The sequence below is a fragment of the Erythrolamprus reginae genome, chromosome 1 (assembly GCF_031021105.1).
Source record: "Erythrolamprus reginae isolate rEryReg1 chromosome 1, rEryReg1.hap1, whole genome shotgun sequence".
In the NCBI taxonomy this organism is placed as follows: Eukaryota; Metazoa; Chordata; class Lepidosauria; order Squamata; family Dipsadidae; genus Erythrolamprus; species Erythrolamprus reginae.
In genome coordinates, this window is record NC_091950.1 from 203,290,986 (window position 1) to 203,306,092 (window position 15,107).

General features: G+C 40.8%; 1 protein-coding gene across 2 annotated transcripts in view; it reads right to left on the bottom strand.

The window, feature by feature from the left end:
• Window positions 1-633: 633 nt before the first annotated feature.
• Window positions 634-15,107, bottom strand: part of LOC139156408 (shugoshin 2-like) — a 31,271-nt gene continuing 16,797 nt past the window's right edge. Inside the window, exons 5-9 of one of the 2 annotated variants that reach the window (XM_070731974.1) lie at window positions 12,597-12,685; window positions 11,515-11,789; window positions 7,576-9,360; window positions 995-1,103; window positions 634-877 (exon numbers count right to left, since the gene is read on the bottom strand). In XM_070731974.1, coding sequence (XP_070588075.1) covers window positions 751-877; window positions 995-1,103; window positions 7,576-9,360; window positions 11,515-11,789; window positions 12,597-12,685 — 2,385 coding nt within the window. In that variant the 3' untranslated portion in view covers window positions 634-750. Of the gene's footprint in view, window positions 878-994; window positions 1,104-7,575; window positions 9,373-11,514; window positions 11,790-12,596; window positions 12,686-15,107 lie in introns of both variants that reach the window. The other variant, XM_070731973.1, reaches the window with a different exon arrangement.

Sequence of the window (15,107 nt, forward strand, 5' to 3'; positions counted from 1 at the left end):
CCGGAGGAAACAGGTGCCAGGCACAGAGTGAGAGCCAGGGAGTCTTGTCTGAGCTCAAAGCGCTGGGATTCTCATTTGCCGCCGAAAATTTTCAAGGAGGGTGGAAGCCCCGCCGGCTGACAAGCTGCCAGGCAACTTCCCATGCGTGTCAATCCACCCACGAGGCTCCCTCCAGGCAGCCTCCACTGTCTTCCCCCCCCACCTCCTCCACCCGCCCCCGAACAAGGATCCGAATGCTGGTGGTAATAAGGCAAAAGGGATGAGCTTTGGGATTGCACACATTATTTGCTTTTACATTAATTTCTATGGGAAAAATTGTTTCTACTTACGAATGTTTCTACTTACGAACCTGGTCACGGAACGAATTAAGTTCGTAAGTAGAGGTACCACTGTACAGCGTTAAATGATTGCGAAGTGGAGGAAGGAAAAGTATTGCTGAAGTACTTTGGGACACATCAGATGCAGAAATAATACAGAATAATACAGAAAACATAGTAGGGGACAGAATACCTGATTTTAGTTTTCATGTCATTTTGACATTTTAGCAAGCTTACATATAGGTCTTCCAATGCATCTTGAAATAGTTAGAATAAATCTGATGTAATTAAACAGATCTAGTTTGAGAAACAAATATTTGTACAAAAGAATTTTATTTTAAAAATGAAATAGCTAAAACTAGGTAAATTAACAAAAAAACTCACACCTAGGAAACAATTGTGTTACACTTTGTCTAAAGATTTAAGACTAAATCTAAGGTGAATTCCCCTTCTTAGTTTTCTTGGACTTTTCAGTTCCTTTTTTCCTTTTGTTTTTTGTTTTATAGATGGGGGAACTGAGGAAGTCAGTTACTGTAAACGGGTCACCACGCCTCAGTTTACTGCAGGAAAGAAACATAATTTGTCATAAATACTATGTAGACTTCATATCCAGAAAATAACATCCAATTTGTACATTTCAATTAAAAAAAATATGTGGAACAAAATGCAAAACTAACCTATTCAGTTTAGGCTCTACATAGGAAACATCATTTTTTCGTCGTCGGGTTACATATGGAGAAGTTTCAACAGGGATAGCATTGGTCGAATCTTTCAGTACTTTGTTCCCTGTGAATAGAATTTGATAACTAATCAATGCTTACGATGTCAATACTTCCAGGTGAATTCAGTTACGATTTATTTATTTATTTATTTATTTATTTATTAAATTTATATGCTGCCTCTCTCCGAAGACTCTACTAATTTACTAAACAGCTGTAGATTACTAAGAAGTAAAATATTAAAGGTTTTTTTTTCATTTTTAACTAACTATACCACAGCCCTATGCCTGTTAATTGGGAGTAAGTACCAATAAGTTCTGAGTATATGTATCTAGGATTCTACAATGTATCTAGGATATCTATCTAGGATTCTACATTGATGGGAATAAGGAAGTCGCTGACCATTTAAATAGCTACTTCTGTTCAGTTTTCTCAGCTTACAATATAATACTATGGGTGGATATCCCATTGCTTCTAGCTGTAGGGATTCAGCTCCAGTGATCTCAGAGGCCAATGTCTTAGAACAGTGTTTTTCAACCAGTGTGCCGCGAGACATGGTCAGGTGTGCCGCAAAGCTCAGCTTCCGAGACCGGAAGCTGAGCTTCATTCTTCGCGCCTCCTTTTTCCCGCCTTCCTTCTTTGGGTCCCAGCAGAAGAGCGCCAGCAACAGCGGCATCAAGCAGTAGCCGGGGAGCAGCTGCGAGTGGGAGCTCCAGGTCGGAGGCACCGGCAGCGCCCCGCCCAGCTGGAGCTTCCCTGGCATCAGCGGCAAGTGTCCTTTGGGGCCCAGAGGGAGGACACCGGCAGCGGGAGCAGGAGGGTGCCATCAGCAGCGGCACCAGGTAGTAGCCAGGGGATAGTGGTGGCAAGCAAGAGCTCCAGGGTGGAGGCACTGGCAGCGCCCCGCCCAGCTGGAGCTTCCCTGGTGGGAGCAGCAACCAGTGTCCTTTGGGGCCCGGCAGGAGGGCACTGGCAGTGGGAGCGGGAGGGTGCTGGCTGCAGCAGCCCCAGGCAGTCGCCGGGGGATGGCGGCGGCGAGAGGGAGCTCCAGGGTGGAGCACAGACGGTGGTGGTTGGACGTGTTGCTGGACGCCGTACATGCTGGCGCTGCGGGGCGCAGCCCCAAGCCCATGACCAGCACAGTGCCAGCATATGCGGCATCCAACAGCACGTCCAGCTGCCGCTGTCAGGGCTCCCGATGGCAGTCAACCGCTCTGCTGCCACCCCTGGCTACTGCCTGATGCCGCTGTTGTCGGCGTGGTGTAATGAGAGAGAAAGAGAGAGAGAGAAAGAGAGAGAAACAAAGAGAGATAGCAAGAGACCGAGAGAGAGAGAAAGAAAGAAAGAAAGAAAGAGAGAGAGAGCAAGACGGGGGAAGGAGGGAGAGAATGAGAGGGAAGGAGGGAGAGAAAGAGCAAAAAAGAGAGGAAGGAAGAGAGAAAGAGGGATGGAGAGAGAAAGAAGAGAAGGAAGAGAAAGAGGGAGAGAGAAATAGAGCGAAAGGGAGGAAGATATTTTTTTTGTCCCAACTTTTTTTTAGACCCCCCCCCCCGCTCAATGTTCCCCAGGATTTTGAAAATATGAATAATGTGCCGCAGCTCAAAAAAGGTTGGGAAACACCGTCTTAGAAGAACTTGAACGATTAAAGACAAATAAGTCCATGGGTCCAGATGACATCCACCCCAGAGTTCTTCAAGAACTCAGATCTGTGATTGCTGCTCCCGACTGATTTGTTTAACCAATCCCTTTTAACAGATGTTCCTGATGATTGGAGAATGGCCAGTGTTGTACCTATCCACAAGGGCAGTAGAAAAGAAGCTGGTAATTACAGACCAGTTAGCTTGACATCAGTTATAGTTAAAATGATGGAGACTCTACTCAAAAAGAGGATAAATCAGCACCTAAAAATCAATAACTTATTGGACCCAAACCAGCATGGCTTTACTGAGGGCAAATCATGTCAGACAAATCTCATTGATTTCTTTGACTATGTCACAAAGGTGTTGGATGAAGGTGGTGCTGTGGATGTTGCCTATCTAGACTTCAGCAAAGCCTTTGATACGGTTCCACATAAGGAGCTGATAGATAAGTTAGTGAAGATTGGACTTAATCCTTGGATAGTTCAGTGGATTTGCAGCTGGCTGAAGCGTAGATATAAGAGGGTTGTTACTAATGGCGAGTATTCTGAGCAGAGACTGGTTACAAGCAGTATGCCACAAGGGTCATTTCTGGACCCTATTCTTTTTTAATATCTTTGTGAGTGACATAAGGGAAGGTTTGGTAGGGAAGGTTTGCCTATTTGCCGATGACTCTAAAGTGTGCAATAGGGTTGATGTTCCTAGAGGCATCTGTAATATGGTACAGATGCCTCTAGAAAAGTGAACACAAGAACAAGGGGACACAATCTGAAGTTAGTTGGGGGAAAGATCAAAAGCAACATGAGAAAATATTATTTTACTGAAAGAGTAGTAGATCCTTGGAACAAACTTCCAGCAGACGTGCTAGATAAATCCACAGTAACTGAATTTAAACATGCCTGGGATAAACATATATCCATCCTAAGATAAAATACAGAAAATAGTATAAGGGCAGACTAGATGGACCATGAGGTCTTTTTCTGCCGTCAGACTTCTATGTTTCTATGTTTCTATGGTAAATGATTTAGCTTTACTAGATAAGTGGTCAAAGCAATGGAAACTGCAGTTTAATGTTTCCAAATGTAAAATAATGCACTTGGGCAAAAGGAATCCTCAATCTGAGTATTGTATTGGCAATTCTGTGATAGCAAAAACTTCAGAAGAGAAGTATTATGGGGTAGTGATTTCTGACAGTTCCAAAATGAGTGAACAGTGCAGTCAGGCAATGACGGAGGACGCCCGAGAACCTCTGCCGCCGCGTCTTTTGCCTGGCCGAAGATTGCCGAAAGTGCCTGTGGCTGCCTTGCACGGAGCTTGAAGGCAGCGCTTCGGGCTTCGTTCTCCCCAACCCGAGAGAAGAGCGCTGGTCATAAATGGAGAGAAAAGGGTTTTTGGAGTGCAGGATGAAACGGGGGGTGCGCGGGGTGGCGGGGAGAGATGGGGCTCCGAGACAGAAAATCAGTCACGCAGGAGGCTTGGAAACTAGGGCAGACGCCACTTGTCTTCTCCCTGACACCGAAGTGAAGGACAGAAGGAGGTGGTATGCGTGGCCCCCGGCGGGATGGCCATGGCAGTTGGCGAAGGGCGCTCCAAACGAAGCTGCCTCAGCTAGAGAGAGGCAGACCCTGCCCAACTTCTGCCACAGCCGCTCGCCTGAGCCACTTTTCCGCCTGCTGGGAGGGTTCCTTGTGCAACGCCTGCCTGTCACCCGCAGGGAGTGAAGCAGACAAGGGCTGCTGGGCGGCCTCGGGGACAGCCGCTGAAGCACGGGAAGGCTTCCGCTGCCCAATTCCTCCCCCCCTCCCATGCAGCATTCGATGTATAAGACGCACCCAGTTTTCGAGGCACTTTTTAAAAGTAAAAAAGGTGTGTCTTATACACTGAAAAATATGTTAAATATGTTAAAGGATTAAATAGGGTTCAGGAGAGAAGTGTTTTTAATAGGGAAGTGAACACAAGAACAAGGGAGCACAATCTGAGGTTAGTTGGGAGAAAGATTAGAAGTAATGTGAGAAAATATTACTTTACTGAAAGAACAAACTTTCAGCAGACGTGGTTGGTAAATCCACAGTAACTGAATTTAAAGATGCCTGGGATAAAGATATACCCATCCAAAGATAAAATACAGGAAATAGTATAAGGGCAGACTAGATAGACCATGAGGTCTTTTTCTGTTGTCAATCTTCTATGTTTCTATAATATTCTACAGCCATGATCTTTCAAACAATTTGCAGCAATCTGAGTTATTAGTTACCAATAACTCATAGCACTAGCACTAGTTGCTATTCCTTATTGGTAACTAATAACTCATAGCACTAGCACTAGTTGCTATTGTTATTAGTTTCATATTTAGGATACTTTTGGTGTATATACCTTTCTGGCTACACTCCTCTCAAGCAGAAATACAGTAATCAATTACTACAGGGGCAACTGTGTAAAGCCTGAATTAATCTGCTCAGATTATTTAATCATGGTAGAAAATTCCTATGTGGACACCCTTTAACTGCCAGAAATTTTAGTAATATTTTACAAATATTTTTAAGAACAATTAATCTGACAAATTAAATTAAGAAACAAAGTAAGAATTCAGGTGACAATTCTAACTTAACTTGCTGCATCTTATAGTTTGTAAAGCAAAAGATAAACGTAGGAATGAAGTTTTTAATCTTAAAATTAATATTTCTCTTAAAGATTAATTAATTTATGCATGTTAGTTTGTTCTGCTATTCTTCTAGTAAAAGCTTTTAATTATTTCTTTGCTGGAATCCCTACATACTCCATTCCCAGAAACCAATAATAGGTTTCTCTACCATATATGTTGAAACAGTCTGAGTGAATAGAGGCAAGTATCTTGTTGTATCACAAATCTCTTATTTTGCCCTCATGGTGGATATAGCATCCAGGAATGGGTTAAATCCATCTGTTCTCTGATTGGACTGAGTGTCAAAGTTGTTTAGGTGCCACTCTTGTTGCTATGCTGGCCAGCTTTTTCACTCACTCAGCAAGGACTGTTTCACTCACTCAGCAAGGACTGTTGTGCGATTCTATTTCTCCTATGAACTTCGTGAAAATTGGTTGCTATATTCACTTTGAGGTTTCTTATTCCTTCCATTTCTGTGAGTGTGTCGTTTCTGACTTGTATCAGAGATTGCATTTGTGAATTCGGGATTGTCTGGCAGCTCGAGCTGCTTCAGCCGGCTGTTATTTCTGCCTGTCACTCAAAGGCTCAATTAGGCATCACTAGTCGTTTTACTCTCTTTGGTCTTATAGAGAGTGCAAGCTATATAATTCTCTGGGTACTTAATTTGACCAGGGAAATCAGGTTCTGCCTGTCAGTCACCCTGCCAATTGGCTCTTTGTTCCTAGCTAGCTGGTAATCGGAGACTGCGGTGGCCATTTTGACAGCAATGGCGGCAATATGCTGAACTAAGTAAAGTTGCCAGGACAGTCTGCCCTTTTAAACTTGTTAACAGATTGTAGTTGGAGCAAGCATTTGGGAACAACTGCACCAGCCCGACTGACCAGTAACAGACACCATTGCCCCAGTGCTGTGACAGCCAGGAAGTTGCGGTGGACATTTTGTGCAACCAGCAGCCATTTTATCACATCATGGAGATGCACTGAGATTTCTCAGCACTTTGGCCATTTCTGCTGCATGCCCTCAGCTATCTCAGAAGGGCTAATTCCTCCCTCATTTCTTCTGAGGTGTGAGTGCTATTTAGGAGTGGGCATTATACGTTGCTCCATTTCAGACATGGTTTGACCAGATACCAGTAGAGCATTCGTGCCCCTGGACCAGCAGATTGCCATGTCCCAGCAGGGCTTGGCAATTATAAATGGCAGGGCCTTGCCCCACCTTGCATGGCTAGACAAGGCCACGCTCCATCAGGCACAGCCAGGCAAGTTGCAGGACTAGCTTCATGGGCAGCCATGCTCTACAAGGGCACGGCTAAGATTCCACCCTCAATTATGCCAGTTACATGCTCCATAAGTTTGCCAGTCATTAACTGAAGCCATGTCGATTTCTGATCATTTTGCACTTGACCTTGCCTTATTCCAGAATTGGCAGCAGCCCATCAGTGTAGCCACTCATCACTGCCCACTCTACAAAGAGCACTGCCACTTCAGCAGCTTGGGCGATGCAGGTTTCCCTCAAAGAGGTGTGTCATGCAGCAATTTGGTGATCACCATCTCCATTTGTGCAGCGGCACTATAAAATCGATATTTTTGCTTCAGCTGAAACTTCCTTTGGCAGGAGTGTTGCAACAAGTTATTCAGGACTAGTGCCTCAGCAACAGACTAGCAACCATTATTGCCCACCTATTTGGACAGCCAGCTTTGTTATGTCCCATTCCTGGATGCTATATCCACCGTGAGGGAGAAGGGGTGTTGGTCTTACCTGATATTCCTCTTCTTGGAGAGATGGATATAACATCCAGCCCCACCCAGATTTTGTCAACATTGACTGTTGGCTTTGATTCTGCAGGACTGTCCTAACTTAAGATGGCACAACGGAGTCTGTCGCTTCGCTTCTTCATTTCAAGCTGACAAGCATAGCAACAAAGGTGGCACCTAAACAGCTTTGACAGACTCAGTCCAATCAGACAGCGGATGGATTTAACCCATTCCTGGATCTATATCCACTTCTCTGATAAGAGATGTATCAGACAAGGTCCTTTCCAGGACATTATTTTTTCTTCAAAGGTGGACAATTAGAGAAGCACTCTAAATCACAAATAAGTGAAAAAAAATCTTGATCTAAATTACAGGAAGTTAGGGTCATCAGAAGTGAAAGCAGTAGACTCATATATGATTGCATAAAGAGAAAGCTGAAGGCAAAACCAGGTAGAATTCCTTGGGGCTCACTATAAACCATCAATTTCATTGGTCTGTAATACTCACCATTTTCTTGTAGGGCTACATTTTCTGAACTTGTTTCTGGAATGGCTTGTATGGGCTGCTGCTCTTCTTTTCCAGAAGTCTGAAGTTGCGTAATACTTGTATCGAAGCCAGTTGGGGTTATTAACAAAGCATAGTCTCTTTCTTGGCTTTCCTGGATTTCAACATGACTAGAGCTTTTAGAAAGGCCAACTGAAGGAGAATCAGGATTTAGAGGCAAGATCTTGGTAATATCCACAATAGGCTTTTGCAAAGGGCTGCAGTCTGGAACTTGGCGCAAACTCCATTTTGCCTGATTGGTTTGAGCGATTTCATATTCCTCTGGACTTTGAAGGAATGGCTCACAATCAGTACCTTTGTTATGCAAATCATTTACAATGCATGTTTTCTTGCTAAATCTTGTCATTTTTTTCTTTAAGCCAGTCTCATTGCTGTTGGCAGTCCAGTTTGTCCTCTCTGAATGGCTCTTTTTAGTTAAAGAGCAACGGTTTTGGGTGATTGAGGTTTCCCAGTTCTTTTTGACTGAGCTATTAATTTCTCGAACAATGTTATCACCATCATCCAAAGAAACTGGAAAAAAAGATGCCATACGTTTTGATTTTCCTCTCTTTTTTTTACTGACTTTTTGAGCTTTTTCATTCAAATCAAACACATCAATACTAGCACTGGAATGTTCTCTCTGCATGGTATCTCTATCAAAATGTTTTTTCTTTTTAACTTCTGGTTGTGAAAGTTCAGAATCTATATTACATAAACTCTGTTCTGCCATCTCACTTAATCTATGAGATTCATTATTTTCATGCACCTTTTTCTTTGATTTACGCTTTACATTCAGTCCTGAAATTGCTTCTTGATTAGGAATTTGCTTCTGGAAACCAACTGAACATGCTGTATTCACAATGTTTAATGAATTAGATTCTGGACTCTGGAACAATCTTTCTGAACTATCTAAGTTTTCCAAGTCTATCTTGTCTTTAATATGTTGAAAAGAAGCACGATTCTTCCTATCATTAGAAGGTCCTGGATCTGGCACAATGGTTCTATAATTTTTGGTTTTATTAAGGCATTTTGTACTATAACTACAACTTTTCTCATTTTGTTGAATTTCATTGCTTAATGATTTAGACTCTGGACTTTTGGATTGATTTTCCAAATTCTTCATTTTTTCCAATTTGTCAATTTGAGTTGTATTTATACAATTTGGCTCCACCAGAAAGCTTCTTCTCTTTTCTGTTGCTTGGCCTAAATTCTGGGAAATACATTTCTTCTTCCTATCCTGATCTAAATTTTCCACATAACAAGCAGACTTAGGAAGTTTTACCTTACTATCATTTAGTTCACTGGTTTTTGATACTGTAACATTAATATCTGGTCTTCCATCATTATTCAAGCTTAATTTTGATTGACTGATAGAAAACATTGTGTTCTTTGTTTCAGCATTATCTTTTAGAGTTTTTGTTTTCTTTGCTTTGATCTTTACATGGCTTCCACTTTTATTGCTCAGTGTAATAAGTTCACCAACTTGACTGCTTTCAAGATTCTCTTTAATAGGAGACTCTGTTTCTTTTGTCCTCTGCAGCTTATCAAGGTCTGAGACTTCTGCCTCTAGATTATTTCCAAATGTAGCAGAAAAGCCTGTTTTACGGTTTTTTCTCTGAGTCACATGTACATTCAATATACTATCACTGTGTGATCTTCTAGTATTCTTATATTGATGGACAGGATAATTCTTATCCAGGATAGATAGTGAGCAGCTCCTGGAATTCTGTGGCACATTCCAAAGGTTGTCTAGAATGATAACTATATTAATTAGGAAAAAAAGTTCTTCACTCTCCAAAATAAGCTATTTAAAAAACTTAATGAAGTAAAAATACAAAAAGAGATGTTTAAATCTAGTAAAATCTATTTATTTTACCCATTTTTCCAGCAGATATCAGCCAGATGCCGCTCGTAAATTTACTTCCCCGGCCTTGCTTTGGAGATTATAGAGTAATTTACTACAGATAATCCTTAGCTTAAAACCACAATGGAACTAAAAAAGAAATTACCTATGACCAGTTCTTGGACTTAAGCATCACAGTATCCCTACATCATATTATCAAAATTTGGGTGCTTAGCAACTGGTGGTTTATGATGATTGCTGCATCTGAGTCACATATCGTATGGGTGCTGGGGGATGGCAAAAATGCCCCCGCTTTTGCAGAATATGGGCATTTTTCACCCTTTTTATCACAAAAATTGGGACATTTTTGCCTTTCCCCAATCTCCAGGAGCTCTCTTCAGGCTTCCCAGACCCGCTGTCCACCCCATGTTTGCCAATTTTTCTCAAAAATGAGATGTGGGGGTGGGGCTTCTGGAGACCAAAAATAGCTGTATTCAGTGTATAAGATGCACCGACATTTCCACCCTCTTTTAGGGGGGATACAGGTGCATCTTATACTCCGAAAAATACGATAATTGCCCATTGTGACTTTTCCAGGTGATTTTCAACAAGGAAAGTCAATGGGGGAACCACATTTGCCTAGCAACCCCATGATAACCCCACTTATCAACCATGGTGATTCACTGTCATCTGTGTCAAATAAGATTGCAAAATCAGGTGCAACTGACTTACTCAAAATTGCTTAACGGGAGCTCCATTCCTAATTACAGGTGAAACTCAAAAAATAGAATATCATGCAAAAGTTCATTTATTTCAGTAATGCAACTTAAAAGATGAAATGTTATATATGAGAGACACTCATTATATGCAAGCTGTGAATTGTCATAATTGATGATTATGGGGTCCAGCTCATGAAAACCCCAAATCCACAATCTCAGAAAATTAGGATATTACATGCAATCAATAAAACAAGGATTGTACATAGAACAATATTGGACCTCTGAAAAATATAAGGATGAATATGTACTCAGTACTTGATTTGGGCCCCTTTTGCAGCGATTACTGCCTCAATGCAACATGGCATGGAAGCTATCAATTGGTACTACTGAGGTGTTATGGAAGACTAGGATGCTTCAATAGCTGCCTTCAGCATTGTTCGGTCTCATGTTTCTCATCTTTCTCTTGGCAATGCCCCATTTTCTTTGGGGTTCAAGTCAGGCAAGTTTGCTGGCCAATCAAGCACAGTAATTCCATGGTCATTGAACTGTGGAAACTTTTGCATCTCATTTGGAAACCAAGGACCCAGAGTATGGAGGAAGAATGGAGAAGCACACACTGCAAGATGCTTGAAACCCAGTGTGAAGTTTCCACAGTCTGTGTTGATTTGGGGAGCCATGATTTGTTGGTGTTGGCCCACTGTGCTTCATTAAGTCCAGGTTCAACACAGCTGTCTACCAGAAAATTTTGAAGCACTTCATGCTTTCTTCCGCAGCCAAGCTTTATGGGGATGCTGGCTTCATTTTCTAGCAGGACTTGGTACCTGCCCACACTGCCAAAAGCACCAAAACCTGGTTCAATGACCTGGTTCAATGACAAATCATGACTTGAACTATCTCACCTTGCATATAATGAGTCTCTCTCATATATTACGCTTCACCTTTTAAGTTGCATTATTGAAATAAATGAACTTTGCACGATATTCTACTTTTTCAAGTTTCACCTGTCTAGTCATAAGTTAAGGACTATCAGCATGCTACTATAATAGATTGGACTGAAACTAAACAATGTTTCTGAATTCCATTCTAAAAAGCAAAATATAGATAGTAATGAATGCCACACTTTTGTGGATCTAAGGAAGCGGTACGCAGCAGCTACAATTTAACTTCAGGACATGAGAATATGCATTTGGGGATTTAGTTCTATGTAAATACAGAATACGTATTTACATAGAAGTAAATTCCAAAGAACAAATAAGCAAATACAACAGTGTAGCTCAGAACATAATTCACAATTGAATATTACTTTGAATCATAAAAAGCTCTGTATGTTCCAGAACCTACCTCCAAAAATTGTGCTTGAATTCAATGCCAAAGTAGAATCATCTACTCCATGTAATCTTGGATCATTATTTCCGCTGCTTGCTAATTCTTTGTCAGTGAAAGAAGAAAGTGACTTCTTTACCTCATGAAATGGCATACTTCTCCAAGTCTCACCAAAAGCAGATTCCAATGGATCTAAAGGGAATTTCTCCAGACTGGTGGATGACTTTCTGCCACTGCCACTTCCTTCATCATCCACATGAGGCAGTGGAATTCTCATAAATTTTGGTGCCACTCTGGAAAGTTAAAAGAAAAAAAGATGACAAAATTAGGTTAATGCCGTGCCATATATTCAGCAATTAAAGTTCTTGTCATTAAGAATTCAAATAACTGTAGTATAGCAGTTAGATGTTCATTAATGCTGGAGTCCTATATTTAATAATAATAATAATAACAACAACAAAACAACAATTATATTATTATTATTATTATTATTATTATTGTTATTGTTATTATTATTTATTAGACTTCTATGTCACTCCTCTCCAAAGACTTGTCCATATTTAGCCAGGGAAACTAAGTTAAGAGATTTCAGACCAGCCAGTCACATAGGACAACTATTTCATAGAGTTGTTATAGGGGAAAATAGAGCCCTATGTATGCAGTTCCCTTTGCAAGTATAAACTGCCTTGGAAAGAAGAATGGAAGAAGCAGGGTCATAGAAAACCATTTTTTAAAAAGTGGGATGGGGAATAGGGATAGATGAGCTCAATTTATAAGATGATTTGAATTTTTAAGTTGGGAGAATACATTTCCTAAAGCTAATCTTTCTAAAATATCTGGGTCCAATAGCACCCAAAATACAGAGCCCTCAATCAATGATAGAACAAAAGCAAAATTGTATCTTTAGGATACAAAAAGGCTGATTCTTCCCAAATCAATACAACAGGAAATACTATTCGTCATTATATTTGTCAAATAAAGACAATGATATCACTTTATTTGAGAAAGAAAGTAGAATCATCAACTATTTAACATCCCGTGAATATGATACACTTAATTTTCTTTTCATTTAAGACTATACAACTTGCTTTTGTGCATACCTAGGACAGTTGCTATCATCCTGACTGCAAGTAATACCATGAGCATCATTGCGCCCTCTTTCATCCAGCAATGAGGAACAGGAATCACTCTATACAGGAGAAAAAACCATGTAAGATTTAAGATTAACATTTAACTCTTACATTTTATAATTGACAATCCATTCTGAAATTTTGGGCCACAGATGAGAGAGTTTGGCATAATTCATATATATTGCTAAGCTGTAAATATGCTTTATTAAGCACAACCTATATGAACTTACCCACTACAGATAACTAGTATGTGTAAACTGAATTACTGCAGCTTTTCAAATTCTGGCATAACATTAAGTATGAATCTGTACATTTTAGAATGATGCTTAAATGTTCATAGAACCTTGTTGCTTCCTCATTGTGGCAGGGAGATGTTCTTGGGAAGGATGAGCAGGAATGCCAATAATATATGCCAACAGTATATAATTTAAATAATGTCACCCAAGACATGAAAATCATTCCACATAAAGCAAGCAGATGCCTATATGGCAGCAACAGTGTAGAATGGATTATTGCTTTTGTAATTACGGAAAAGGCATAATTTCATACTCAATAGAAGAAAACAATGGTAAGTGACTCCTCCATTTCACCAAGGAAAACAGATAGATGAGATAAAGTGATAGATGATATAATGCCAGGCGTTACACAACAAGTTACTGAGAAAATGCTATGGATGTTTTGGAATCTTAATTGTACCGGTTGTCCTCAACTTACAACCACAATTGAACCCAAATTTCTGTTGCTAAGTGAAATATTGGGTAGGCAAATTTTGCCCCATTTTATGACACAGTTAATTGAGTCATTGCAGTTGTTAAATTAGCAATACATCAATTAAGTGAATCTGGCTTCCCAATTGACTTTGCTTGTTAGGGCACAACAAGTTATCACATGACCCTGGGACACTGCAACCACCATCAGTTGCCAAGCGTCTGTATTTTGATCACGTGACCATGGAATGCTGCAATGGATATAAATGTGAAAAATGGTCATAAGTCACCTTTTTCAATGCTACTGTAACTTTGAAAAGTCGCTAAATGAACTGTTATTGTAAATTGAAAACTACCTGTATTTATGACTTAATTAAAACTTTTAGGACATCTGATTGCTGATGTTGCCATGAAAGAAAATTCTAAGGTTACAAAGCCAGAATTACACCGGGAACATTGAATGTAAAATACATGACTTTGAAAAAACTCAATACAGTGAAAGATTAGATAAATCAACCCCTTGGGAATCAGTAAATTGAAATGAAGTGGAACCTGAAATGGACTGGAACCAGTTTTTCATAACCCCAGATCATGAAAAACAAGGAAGAAACAGCATTGCCTTCATGATCAGGAATGATACTGGAAGAACAGTATGAAGGTACAATGTTAATGATTGAATAATCTAAATGAACGGTTGAACTTATCTAAATTGTCTTGTCGATGCACTGCAAAGAGAGTCCAATGAGAGTCCAATAACTCAGCCTTATTGGAAGGGTCTGAGTTAAAAATTAGCATATTGATTATGTCCCACCCACTAGCTGCCCCAATAGGTCAGTCAATAAAAATGAAGGAATAGTACAAAATTAACCATAAGAAAATTAGTAACGTTAACTGGACCCAAAAAGGCCGGGAGGGTTTGGACTCTCCTTGCAGTGCATCGAGAAGACCGTTCAGGTAAGTTCAACATTTATTTTCCCCTGTACTGCGAAGGAGAGTCCAGTGTGGGATATACCCAAACATACAGAATCAGGGCGGGAAAGGCTGGACCAGGATGCAGGAACAATGCACACCCCTTGCAGCACTCTATGTCCAAAAGCAGCCTCCGCCGAGGCGTAGGAGTCTAAACAATAGTGTTTTATAAAGGTTGTGCGAGCAGCCCAAGTCGCCGTATGATAAATGTCTTCAATTGATGCCTGCGTAGCCCAAACGGCCGTGGTAGCCACACTCCTGGTAGAATGAGCGGTAACTCTGGCAGGAAAAGAGGTAGACCTCATCCTATACGCCGTTATGATACAGGAACGGATCCACTGGCTGATTGGATTTGGTGATACCTTGGCTCCCATTGATGATGGGAGGAAGGATACAAAGAGAGACTCAGTCTTTCTGTAGTGTTTCGTACGGCGGACATAGATCTTCAATGCCCTACGGACGTCAACCTTATGCCACCGCAACTCCAATGGGTGTGACCCATGAGTGCAAAGTCTGGTAGGATGATATCTTGAGATTGATGGAAAGTCAAATTGACCTTTGTCAGGAAGGTTGGATCAAGGCGCAGGACCACTCTGTCAGGGTGGAAGACACACAGGTCAGGTGAAGTAATGGCCACTAAAAAGGCCCTTTTAACTGACAGAAGTCATTATTATTATTATTATTATTTATTAGATTTGTATGCCGCCCCTCTCCAAAGACGCGAAGACAGTCAAAGTGAGACTTGGCATAATGGTTCAAACGGAGGCTCCATGAGTGCCTGCAAAACGAAGGGAAGGTCCCAGGT